General features: G+C 41.2%; 1 protein-coding gene across 6 annotated transcripts in view; it reads left to right on the forward strand.

Moving 5' to 3' along the window:
• LOC132577312 (alcohol dehydrogenase 1-like) overlaps positions 1–12735 on the forward strand; it is a 105896-nt gene that overhangs the window by 33906 nt on the left and 59255 nt on the right. Inside the window, exons 2-9 of one of the 6 annotated variants that reach the window (XM_060247035.1) lie at positions 1898–1999; positions 3117–3255; positions 4088–4175; positions 4306–4525; positions 5926–6186; positions 7695–7830; positions 10244–10382; positions 11705–12253. The exons of 3 other annotated variants lie outside the window; for them this stretch is intronic. In XM_060247035.1, the coding sequence (XP_060103018.1) occupies positions 1898–1999; positions 3117–3255; positions 4088–4175; positions 4306–4525; positions 5926–6186; positions 7695–7830; positions 10244–10382; positions 11705–11729 (1110 nt within the window). In that variant the 3' untranslated portion in view covers positions 11730–12253. Of the gene's footprint in view, positions 1–1897; positions 2000–3116; positions 3256–4087; positions 4176–4305; positions 4526–5925; positions 6187–7694; positions 7831–10243; positions 10383–11704; positions 12254–12735 lie in introns of those variants that run through there. 2 more of the 6 variants (XM_060247028.1, XM_060247029.1) reach the window with 2 other exon arrangements.

A 12735-nucleotide genomic window follows, 5' to 3' on the forward strand; every position in this document is an offset into this window, starting at 1 on the left:
GGTAGTTAGATATTGTACTATAAGAGTTGCCATAGTGCTTCTGCCTCAAACCAGGATTACAAAACAGTGTTCCATTGTGATTTGTGTTTATATTCACATCAGGAGTTTCAGTGGTGTAATGTAATGCCAACCCCAGGGTGGGGACTGGTGGAGGGCTTGGAATGCCGGTTCTGTTCTGATACAGAACATTCAGTCAGAACCATGGCCACAGCACAGGAGTGTGTCTGTTTTTTGTTTTTTTTTAAATCCTCTCTCCTCCACGCTTACTGTCTCTGATTGAATCTGTTTCCTCCTTAAGCTATTAAGACAACTTTTGGCATTATTCACTTAAAATATACCACACCTTTCCCTTAGGGCCCAACACAGCTTACAATTCTACATCAGACTCATCCCTAATAAAAATTAAATCCTGATCACCCCTGTCCCAAAGAAAATGCCAGTTCCTAAAATCTTCTGCAGATGGCAGCCGGTGTTCCCTCTAGGCTGAGTTGGCGTGAGCTAGCTCACAGGTTTTTAGCTTCTGACTCACACATTTTTGTCTTAGCTCCAGAGCAAACTTATGCAGTCTGCTCACAGCTTTAATGAAAGTAGCTCGCAAAGTAGAATTTTTGCTCACAAGACTCCACAGCTTAGAGAGAGTATTGATGGCAACCTCTTTACCTCTTCAGGGATCCTGTTCCACAAGGTGAGAGCCACTATTGAAAAGGGCTATGGTAGATGCCCTTAAAGTAGACTACCTTAAGTGAGGTAACTGTAGGAAGCAACCACACAAGACACATGTCCTGGGAGAATTGCTCAGCTTGCAAGCCAGCAGTCTTTATTTTTATAGGATTTTGGTCTCAGATTTTGTCATCACAATCACAAGACTCGCACAATGGACATGCAAAACATTTACCGAAATCTACCATGACAATTATCCAGAAATAACTTGTCTCAAGGTGACAGATGTAAGAACATCTCTGTTTCCTCACATTTGAGAAAGTCCCTGCTGACCTTTGTCTGGGTAGCTCGGCTCATCATGTTCCTATACATCTTGTGGTTACTGGGTCAAAAAGTCATGTAACTGTTCTCTGTAACTGGGGCAAAGTGTCACGTCTCTACTGCATGATGGGTAGATGCTATGTGTTACGGGTCTGCAAGAGTCCCTGTTCATGCTGAATAGTACCACAGGTAACTAGAGGACTGCAGTTGCATGGGGACATATGGGAAGAGATGTGAGTCCTAGACAAAGAAGGGTTTAAAGATCATAGTCAGTGCATTAAATTAAATTCAGAAATAAACTAGCAGCCAATGTAGCTGTTTTAAAGTAGGCAAGATGAGTTCCCATTGTCCAGTTCCAGACTATACTCAGGCTACTGCATTCTGAACCAGTTACAGTTTCTGAGTAGTCTTCAAGGGCAACCCCATTACTGTAGTTAAGTTCAGCCTTGAGGTTACAAAAGCATGCATTAATATAGGAAGGCTGGGCAAGTCTAAGAAAAGGGAGGTGTGGCGAGCCCAGATGCAGATAACAGAAAGCTCTCTTAGCCATAACACCAGCCTGGTTTTTCAACAGCAAGGCTGGGTACCTGAGCATTCCCCAACTTTTACTCTGCTCTGCAAATGCTAACTCCATTCCAACGCAAGTAAGTAGGCCTAATCCCTTCAAAGCATTTGGTTTTATCCTAACTTGCTTGCATTTTTTGCATTTAATCCTCACAAATATTCTGTGAGATAGTTGGGTGGAAAGATAGCAATGAATCAAAGTTTATCAGAAAGTTTTAAAGCTGAGTGACAGGTCTATGGAGTCCAAATCCAACCCTGATTGCATGTACAACAAATAGAGAACCCCACCCTGTGTCAACAGCTGGTCTAGTTATTTGAAGAACAACTATTTGGCCTTCTGTTTTCTTTACAGGTCATCAAATGCAAAGCAGCCGTTTGCTTGGAGGTTAAGAAACCATTAAGCATTGTTGAAATAGAAGTGGCACCACCAAAGGCACATGAAGTTCGAATTAAGGTAAGAACGACAAACCAAAGATTCACCAAATCTCTGCTAACAAAACTACTCCTTTGTTCCTGGAATAGGAGCTCTGGCTATGTCTATAAGGAGCCCATCAGCATGGAATAGCTTCCTCAAAAGCATGAGCCAAGCTTCCATTTCTTCCACTGAAACAAATGGGGATGCACAGGAGCCTTTATGCACATGTGACAAAACAAATGTTCCACAGATGTTACGTTTACAGGCTGATGCAGAATAAAGGGCAGTGACTAGCAGCATCCCAATGGAGAAACACACTTCACATCTAATTGCGGATTTAAATTATAGAAACATGGAAGGAGGGGGAGATAAACTCTCCAGCCTCTCATGCTAACCAATCTGTACTGTTTCCATCAAATTGGATATCATTTGCTCCTACTTATATAAGACAGAGCTGGAACGTTTCTGATTGTACTCCCTTTAGTCAAACATGATGCAAGGAAATGCCCTCTATTTCTGCTAGAACTTCTGCTATTTATGCTATCTACCATAAAAATCCTAAATTGATTATATTATGGGTATATAACTATTTGCTTTATCACTTTTCTGTCATGTATCATATCCCCTAACTGGCTCTACCTCAGTTCCAGTTCTGGACACAGAATCAAACCAAATGAACAACAAAGAGTCATTTTAGGGAGGGGGGATGCTCTCTATGTTTAATCATCACTATTACTGCCTTTTGAAAACAGCTTGTTAAGATTTTGTTAGCTAGTGCTGGCACACTTTTCAGCAATCAGCTCCCTTCCCAGGGTCTCTAGAAGCTGAATCTCAGAGGATATGGGGCTGATTAAGCTTGGCTTTAGTGCGCATGCATGTCAGCACACACATATGCACTTGATTGTGTTGTGTAATGTACAAGCTGCTATTCCACCCACTGGTGAAACTTATTTTGAATTCCTGATAACAGACTAGTGGACAATTGCATTTTAAAACTGATAGACAACCACATGCCTGGAGCTCCTCAGCAACAATTTAAGCTCAATAAGGGCTATAACAAAAAGTGGTTTAAACCCATTTCCCTGTGGCTTCACCAGCTGAAACTTCCATATTCTAACAAGCCTCATGAAGTCAACTTCCTTTATCTTCACTCCAGATTTTGGCTACAGGAATCTGTCGCTCAGATGATCATGTTGTCAGTGGCTCCCTCCAGTCACCCATTCCCTGTATTCTTGGTCATGAAGCAGCTGGAGTTGTGGAGAGTGTTGGGGAAGGAGTCACCTGTGTGAAACCAGGTACAGCCAAGCATATGTGTATAACAAGGAAACACTGGGGCAACATAGACAACAACATGCCTGGTTTAAACCCACTTCCCTGTGGCTTCACCAGCTGAAACTAACAGACTTCCATATTCTAACAAACAACTAAGTTTCATGTAGTCAACTTCCTTTGTCTTCACTCCAGATTTTGGCTACAGGAATCTGTCACTCAGATGATCATGTTGTCAGTGGCTCTCTCCATTCACCCATTCCCTGTATTCTTGGTCATGAAGCAGCTGGAGTTGTGGAGAGTGTTGGGGAAGGAGTTACCTGCGTGAAACCTTGCAATTTAAATGTTCTTTATAGAAAAAAATGACATGCATTAAAGGGCTAACAATCATGTGATATGGGGCTGGTTTTCTTTAGAGAAACCACACTAGAAGGAAAGATATAGTCTGTACTGGAAAAACAACTTGAGGAAGAAAGCTTATGGTCCTTCAACCTGCATACTGCTACCCTGATCTGAGTTGGGCTCCCAACATGCCTGAGAATTAAGTTTCAGCACAGAACTCCCAGAGCACATCTGGTTCAACATAAGCCTGGGTTGGACCTGTATAATATATAATAACATAAAAAGTAGAACATTCGTTAGGCCCTTAGATTGAGTGTAGGTGGGGTAGCACAGTTAGTATGCTTGCAATCGCTTGCCCTCTACATTCTGTCTACTGTGAATGAGTTCTGTGAACAGTGCTGTTATCAACCAACCACTAGACTGACCACTTAGAAGTTCTCCTAAATTTAGCCATCTTTGTGTTCTTCATGCAACTAGGTTGTATCAAACCAACAATATTCTTCTTGTCATTCCCAGGAGACAAAGTCATCCCACTCTTTGTCCCCCAGTGTGGTGAATGCAACAATTGCTTAAATCCCAAAGCCAACCTGTGCTCTCAAAATGAGTGAGTTTCTGTAGTGGCAGTAATCAAAGGGCTGGTCTTCTGGTCCTTCTTATTAACATCCATTCCTTTTATTGTGTCCTTGATCCAAAGAGCAACTAACCAATCCCCCCCCCCTTTCTGTATCTTTAAGCCTTGGGGCCGCTAGTGGACTAATGCCTGATGGCACCAGTAGGTTCACTTACAAAGGGAAGCCGCTGCACCACTTTGCCAGCACCAGTACCTTCACAGAATACACTGTGGTGCACGACAACGCCGTGGCCAAAATTGATGCTGCAGCTCCTCCAGAAAAAGTGTGTCTGATTGGCTGTGGATTTTCTACTGGCTATGGAGCGGCCGTCAAAACTGCACAGGTAGAGATCAGAATGTAAGTGGGTGATCTCCAGCGTGAGAAAACTGTGGCAAGTCTGGAGCCAGGAAGGCATGTGGATTGTGGTGCAGTGATAAAGCTACATTCCCTGCCTGTGATTTTTGTCTAACTCCAATTAGCCTGGGGCCAACTTGCCAATTGTAGCAGCCAGGGCTTTTTTTGTAGCGGGAACTCCTTTGCATATTAGGCCATACAATAGTCAATCCTCCAAAAGTTTACAGGGCTTTTAGTACAGGGCCTAGTGTAAGCTCCAGGAGGACTGGCTACATCAGGGATGTGTGGCCTAATATGCAAAGGAGTTCCTGCTACAAGAAAAAAAATCCTGGTAGCAGCCAATGTGGTGTAATGGTTGAGAATGTCAGACTAGTACCTGGGAAACCCTAAGCCCGCCTTGGCGAGGAGGGCAGGATACAAATTGAATAAAATAAATAAATAAACCCTGGTTCAAATCCCTACCAATACCATGGAAGCTTGCTGGGTGACCTTGACTCATTCACACTTTCTCAGCCTGACCTGCCTCACAGAGAGGTTATGAGAATAAAATGGAGGGGAGGAGGAACTGGTTGGCCACTGTGTGAAACAGGATGCTGGAGTAGATGGACCACTGGTCTGATCCAGTAGAACTCTGTGTTCTTAAACTGAACTTCAAACAATCAGGATAGTTTCAGGAGGGCAGCAATGTTCCCTCTAAGTCTAAGCTCTGGAGTCTCGTGAGCAAAAATTCTACTTTGTGAGCTGCTGGCATTAAAGTTGTGAGCTACTGCATAAATTAGTTTGCTCTGGGGCCATTTTTCCTGAGCTAAGACAAAAATGTGTGAGCTGGAGGCTAAAGAATTGTGAACTAGCTCACACTAACTCAGCTTAGAGGGAACACTGGAGGGCAGCCATGTTGGTCTGCAGTAGAAGAGCTATATTTGAACCCAGTAGCCTCTTAGAGACCAACAGGATTTTGTGTGTGGGGGGTATGAACTTAGTCATATACATAGATCCAAATAGACAGCCATGTTGGTCTGAAGTAGTAGAACAAAATAGGAGTCAATTGCACCTTTAAGACCAACTTAGTTTTATTCAGAACGTAAGCTTTCGTGTGCATGCACACTTCTTCCTCGTCTGAAGAAGTGTGCATGCACACAAAAGCTTACATTCTGAATAAAACTAAGTTGGTCTTAAAGGTGCAATTGACTATTTTTGTCATATACATGTATCTGACAAAAGGAGCCTTGACTCTCAAAGGCTTCTATCTCAAAAATCTTGGTCACTAAGGTGATACAGGACTCAAATCTAGCCGTTCCACAGGACAGAAAAAAACTTGTATTGCATTGGACATTATGGTTCATCACTGAACTTCTCAATTGATGCTTTATTATCTTTATGGTGATGTAGGTGGAACGTGGTTCTACCTGTGCTGTTTTTGGTTTGGGAGGAGTCGGTCTCGCCGTAGTCATGGGCTGCAAGGCTGCAGGAGCTTCCCGGATCATTGGGATCGACATCAACAAGGATAAGTTTGCCAAAGCCAAGGAGCTGGGCGTCACTGACTGCATCAACCCAAAAGATTTCGATAAGCCCATTCAGGATGTAATCACTGAAATGACCAAGGGTGGTGTTGACTATTCTTTCGAAGTGATTGGGCGCACTGAAACCATGGTATGTGTGTTAAGGTATCATTGCAGTAGTGGGTATACTGCATATAAGAAAATAAAGAAAAGAGCAATCAGCCTAGCTGTTGACATCATCAGCCCACACCAGTAAACCAAGTTTTTTTCCTTTTTTGGAATTAGACAAAGCTTGGGGTCCACACCAATAATCTGCTGCAGCCCTTCAGATTTTTTGAGATGTGAACTGAAAACAGAATCCTAATGGAAAAATAATCCAAACAATATGGAATCAGAAACAATGGTTTCTGGAGGAGATTCTTTGTTTCTGTAGATGAGGTTAATCAAACAAACAGCCTGGAAGAATTCTTGTACATTTCCTTTTTTTTTTTAAGCAGGGTTTGATTGTAGTTGCCTTTTTAAGCTGCATTTGGTCTGTAAATAGCACACTGCACTGGACATGGCTGATTTGGCCATACAGATCTGTGCTGTTGTAATCTCGAGGCTCGATAACTGTATATGGCAGCCTTTGAAGGTAATATAGAAGCTTTACTTAGAGCAAAAGGTGCCTATGTGTTCATTTCCTGGGACAAACTGATAAAAATTTACCAAAATAAAATAAATAAAACACATTATGCATGTATAAGCAGGGACCCACAAGCAACTTATGGGGAAGAGGCATCTCATTCCCCTTCCTTTCCTTCCCTTCCTCCCCCTCATCACTGTTCGGCCTACCCTCAATCCTTATTGTTTTGCCTGTCTTCCCAGTTCTCTATGCTATGTCCCATGTTTTTCTGTTCTCCCCTCTCCTGCTCCCCCATCCTTCATGCTCTGCCTACCTCCCAAGTTTGTAGGAAAATCTTCCTTCTGTATAAATAGGCCCAATCCATGGACATAAGTGTTTGCAGATGGGCCCACACTTCACTATTAGAATGTAACATGCACCATCAAGTCACAATCCACTTATGACAACCCCAGAAAGGGGCTTTCAAGGAAAGTGAGAAGATGGCTTGCCATTGCCTTCCTCTGCAGAGTCTTCATTAGTGGCCTCCCATCTAAGTATCAACTGTGCTCAGCTTCTGAGATCTGGTGAGATTGGGGAATGCTGCACTACTCCACATCCCATTATCACATTACATCTGGGTTGAAAGAAGTACTCTGGCTACCGATTTGCTTCCATGTTCGATTCAATATGGTGGTGCTTATGTTTAAAGCCCTTTACAACCTGAGACCAACATTCCATCTCTCCTATTTGAGACCTTTCAGTGTTCTCTCAGATATAACCAGAGCACTCTTCTGCTTATACCATCTGCTCCAACGGTATGCTTGTCCTTTGTGAGGAACTGAGCCTTTTATGGAAGTACCTGTCAGGGTGTCTGTGTGCCAAGATTCCTCCCTGATGTAAATTTCCTTGAGTTTTTGAAAAGGAAAGATATAAATATTTAAATTAAAGGTGCCAGGGGTTTCAGACCTGAAACTGCAAGAATGTCACGGTGCTAATGCCAGATTCCTCCCCCACCTCGGCATGATTAAAGTGCATGACTCTGATTTTCACTCTAGACGGCTGCCTTGGCTTCATGCCAGATGAATTATGGAACCAGCGTGATTGTGGGAGTGGCTCCATCAGCATCACAGATCACTTTTCACCCAATGCTTCTCTTCACTGGCCGCACTTGGAAAGGATCTGTCTTCGGAGGTAAGCATTATATCCTGCCTCCTTATCTAGAGAAGAGATACTACAGCAGGGTTGACCCTGGCTAGTATTTGGATGGGAGACATTTTCCTCTCTCTCTTTTTTTTTTTTTTGTACTCTTATTTTCATGGGTGTTATTTAATTTATTAAAAAGATGACTAAGAGGGAACAAGATAAAAAGTTTATAAAATGATGCATAGCTTGAGAACATTTCCCTCCTCTGCCACTAACACGAGAACTTGATGTCACTGACCATACATTCAAAACAGATAATACTTTGCGCAAAACATGATTTGTTTATAAATTTAATGCCACACAGCAAGGTGAACGTTGCTAGTTTAGATGGAGTAGAAGAGGACTAGATAGGGTTGCTAGCTCCAGGCTGGAAAATTCCTGGAGATTTTGGGGTGGAGCCTGGGGAAAGCAAACTTTGAGGTGTGGAGGGATCTTAGTGGGGTATGATGCGATAGAAATAGAATGCACACATGCCAAAGAAGTTATTTTTTCCAGGGGAACTGATCTCTGTTGCCTGGAGAGAAGTTCTCATTCCAGGAGATCTCCAAGCCTCACCTGGAGATTGGCAACCCTAGGATTAGCTGAATTCATGGAAGACAGAACATGGTGTTCCCATGTCAAAGTTAAGACTGTGAGAACTGGTGTGGTGCAGTGGTTGGGGCGTCACACTAAGGTTGGGAGATCTGGGGGCAATTTGCCACCAAGCTTACATGGCAATCAGAGGGATAAATGGGATTTAGCATAATGTGTCCCACCTTGGAAGAAGGAAAAAATAAATATCTAGTAGGTAGTGGCCACTGGCATGCTGATGTGCAAACGCCTTACTTTGGTTGGATGGTACCAAAGGAAAGTTTCCCTCAAAGGCTTGATTCAGATACATAACTAAACCTTGATGGAGCTTCAGACTTCCTTGTGTGAACCCTTTTCTTTTCCCATCTCCCAGCTCCTTCACAATGACCTAATGATCTCCTTTCGTATGTGCAGCTAGCTGATGAACTGCATTCTTACTAATGAGTTAGAAAGTTTGCTGTTGCCTTTGAAAAAGCAAGCTATGTATAGTTGTGGAACAGAAATCACTAATTAACTCATATGAAAGATGAGAAGTAATGATTGTGGGAAACTCCTCCAAGGTTTCACTTATTATTTACATCATCTATATTTCACCTTCCATGAAGAGACCTGCTCAAGATAGCTTACAAGGCTAAAATGCAGTAAAATCCATTTTAAAAATCCTCAGTCACACAGACAAAAACTATCCCAAACTTTACAAAAATGTAAACCCAGGGATAACAGTGTTCAGAATTCTTCCAGAACCAAGACATATATAGCTACCTAGCTAGCTAGATTTTATTTTTTTGCTGTCAGGTCACAACTGACTTATGGTAACTGATTTATGTAGAGTTTTCAGGGCAAGAGAAGTTCAGAGGTGGTTTGTCATTGCCTCCTCTTTGTCACAACCCTGGTACTTCTTGGACATCTATCCAAATTCTAGCCAGGGTCAACGTTGCTTAGCTTCTGAGGTCTGATGAGATCAGGCTAAACAGAAAGACAGACAAATAGACAAAGATTTAAAGCTGCTGGAAGGGCTACAGCAAAGCAGGCATGATGAATTCCTGAAGGAGGGAGTTCTACAAGGTTCATTCCTATGGCACCAAACCATGGTTCAGCATCATTTTTGGTAGAAAAAGCCCAGCAGGAACTCATTTGCATATTAGGCCACACCTTTTGACACCAAGCTTGATGGGAACTGCATTCCTTGCAAAAAAAAAAAAGACCTGTATGTGATCCAAGCCCAAATTAAACTATAGATCCAATTTCTAAAATGTTCACAGTCAATTTTTAGGTTTCTGAAAAGATGTCAAAACTCAAATTTGTAGGAAATTTCATATTCACTTTGGTGCTAAAATACTGAAGTGCAAGTGGAAGAACCTCTCCATATGGGTAGATTCTCGGTGAGGGGGCGGGAGTCAGAGAATTAGTAATCTACTATGCAGTAACTCTACTTTTCAGGGTCATTTTGTGTAACAAGTTGTCATGATACCCACAATTATTAGCTGAATGAGGAAACACTTATTTTCTATGTGCACACAGTTCTGGTATGTGCAAACACATTCCCCTAAAAATCTGGGTTCTGCTCTCATGTAGCAAAGCTGTACATACATGAAAAGTATGTACAGTCCTGCTATGTGCAGTTGGAATAGCAAAACAGATTGGATGTGTGCAAAGCACAACCTGTAATCCTTTCTAGCAACCAGTAGCCCTGCAGCAATAATCTTCTGCTGCACATTATTGAGGAACACCTTCAGGCTGTAATCTCTGGGAAAGCAAAAGTAATTAATTACTATCATATGGCATTGTTATTTCAGTACGATGTCCTAATTATGTATTTTCTTAACTCCAGGCTGGAAGAGCAAACAGGATGTTCCTAAACTGGTTTCAGATTTCATGGCAAAAAAGTTCACTCTTGATCCATTAATTACCCACACTTTACCTTTCGATAAAATCAATGAAGGTTTTGATATGCTCAGATCAGGAAAGAGGTAAGACTTCCTTCTTCCCCCCTCCTTATGGTTATATAAATTCTTCCTGAACCTGAAAGTGAAGTTGCATGAGCTTATAGGTAGAAGGAAGCCTATAGGTAGAAGGAAGCACAAAGAGCAGTTATCATGTCAAACTAAACTATGAGATCCAGGTTCAAATCCTTACCTGGCCATGAAGCTTGCTGGTTGACCTTGAGCCAGTCACTGGCTCTCAACCTAACCTACCTCATAGGGTTGTTGTTGCAAAGCTAAAATGAGACAGCCAGCCTCTGATCTTTGGAAGGAAGGCAGGATAAAAAACACACTTGATAGCTCGGTAAAGATCAAGACTAGTGCTGCAATTACATCACAAACTTAAAACTGGTTGAATAGTCATTCTTTTGAACTGTGAGAGCAACAGTAACAGAAGTAGGACCGCTTCCTTCCATATGTCCCTGAGCTCTGACTACAATCATCAGGCAGCAGTCTGTTGGCTATTTCACTGCTCAAGGGCTAGACATGGTATGAACCAGAGCCTGGGCCTTTTCTGTCAAAGGTCTGGCTCTGCAGAATGGGCTCTCTGCCAAGATGAGCTTTCCTTGGTGCAGTTTCTGTTAATGCAGCACTCATTACTAGAAGAAATCTTTTCTTCAGCACATTTAGAGATAACGGGCACTATCCTGTGATGAAGAAAAGATTCCTTCTAGTAATGAGTGCTGCATTAGCAGAAACTGCTCCTTTGGAGTCATAAAAAGGTACCTACAAAATTTTGCAAATATGTGAATGTATTACGGTAATTAAAAATATAAATTCATTGGCCGGCCACTGATCCCAGCTACAAGTTTTACCTGGTACTTTAAATATCCTAGCAGCACAAACAAATTGAAAGATGATGCATATGAAGATATTTGTTTAACAGGAGCCATGATCTAGCCACACATAAGAAATTTATAATTTTATCTTGTTTTCGTATATTATTTTTACTTTAATGACACTGCTTGTACAGCCAATTTGGCTCCAAACGGTGTCACACTAAGACTAAAATTAATATTTATTGGAAATGTCTCCTTTTCCACTGAAAACCTTATAGTATTCACTGAAAGTGCTAATAATTTTTAAAGGAATTTAGGTCCTGTTCATTTCAGTGGGAGAAGTATGAATTTAACATCTGTTGAGAACTCAGTTGGACACACTTAATCTTTAGCCAGATTGTTTCTCCTTTTTTGTTTATTAATGTTTGAAATTCGCCATTTGATCTTAATCAGAAACATTAGCTATTTGTGCTTTGACAAACAGAACTCTGTTAATCATCCCTAACTTTTAAATTTCTTCTACCATTTTAGCATTCGCACTGTCCTGATATTTTAAAGTCCATACTGAGTGACCAAAAATACAAGAGACCTTTGACAGCTGAACTGCCTTGATCGATAGATTACATTCTGTGTCACAGAAAATTTGTGGAAATGACTGAATTTCGCTGTATCACCAGATTTGAGAGCAACAATGCCTTATCTCATAGGTCGGTTCTAGGCCATTTACATAGTGTATAACTAAAGATTATTGTAAATTTGAAGTGTATCTCATTATTAAAAGTTTCTGTATTGAAATAAAAATAGTCAAGTGAAGAGGCATAAAGAGAAAAAACACCATGAATTCTATAATGGAAAAAAGGGGATAAATAATCAATGTAATGTTGAAAGGGCTCTGGGGAAATAATTTGGCACCTTTTTACATTGTTAATAAAAAATAATATTCATGTTTCTCAGTAATGGATGTACTGTTTGGAGCAAATAAAAATCTATAACTGTGCGATTTTGATTTTTATATTTTGATATGAAATGTTGGCAGTTTGCAATAAGAGTTAAAATAAAGTTTTCACTTTTAAAAACTCACTGGCCTTATGTTTTTTTTTATTTTTTCTATGTAGCCTGAGACACTGAAATAAAAATATAAATGGGAAGAAACAATTGATATGATCCTAAAACATATGAAAAGTCCCACCTCCCCAACTTCTATGTTGCCTGCTTCAAATGTATTTCATAAGCCTCTTAGAAAACTTTAGCCTAGGTCCTTCGATGTAAACCAATGCCTTACAAAATTTTACCAGGGGCTTATCCTTGTAATCACATTTGGGAGTTTTATAATTCTTTTCCAAACCTGCTCAGGAATTTAGAATTTACCGTAGCTATCTCTCAAAGTGTTGCTGGCTCCAGCTAGGTGTTTAACTTGTCCCACTGAACTCAATGGCAGCCAAGCCAGATATTACCTGGAAAGCCTTGTGAGGTCCTGTAAGATTGACAACCTGTAGCGTGTTTTCTGGCTGCAGAGAGTTCTGCTTCTCCTTGACTTTGCTTCCCCAATTTAATATGTATCT

The sequence above is a fragment of the Heteronotia binoei genome, chromosome 9 (genome assembly GCF_032191835.1).
Source record: "Heteronotia binoei isolate CCM8104 ecotype False Entrance Well chromosome 9, APGP_CSIRO_Hbin_v1, whole genome shotgun sequence".
Classification (NCBI taxonomy): Eukaryota; Metazoa; Chordata; class Lepidosauria; order Squamata; family Gekkonidae; genus Heteronotia; species Heteronotia binoei.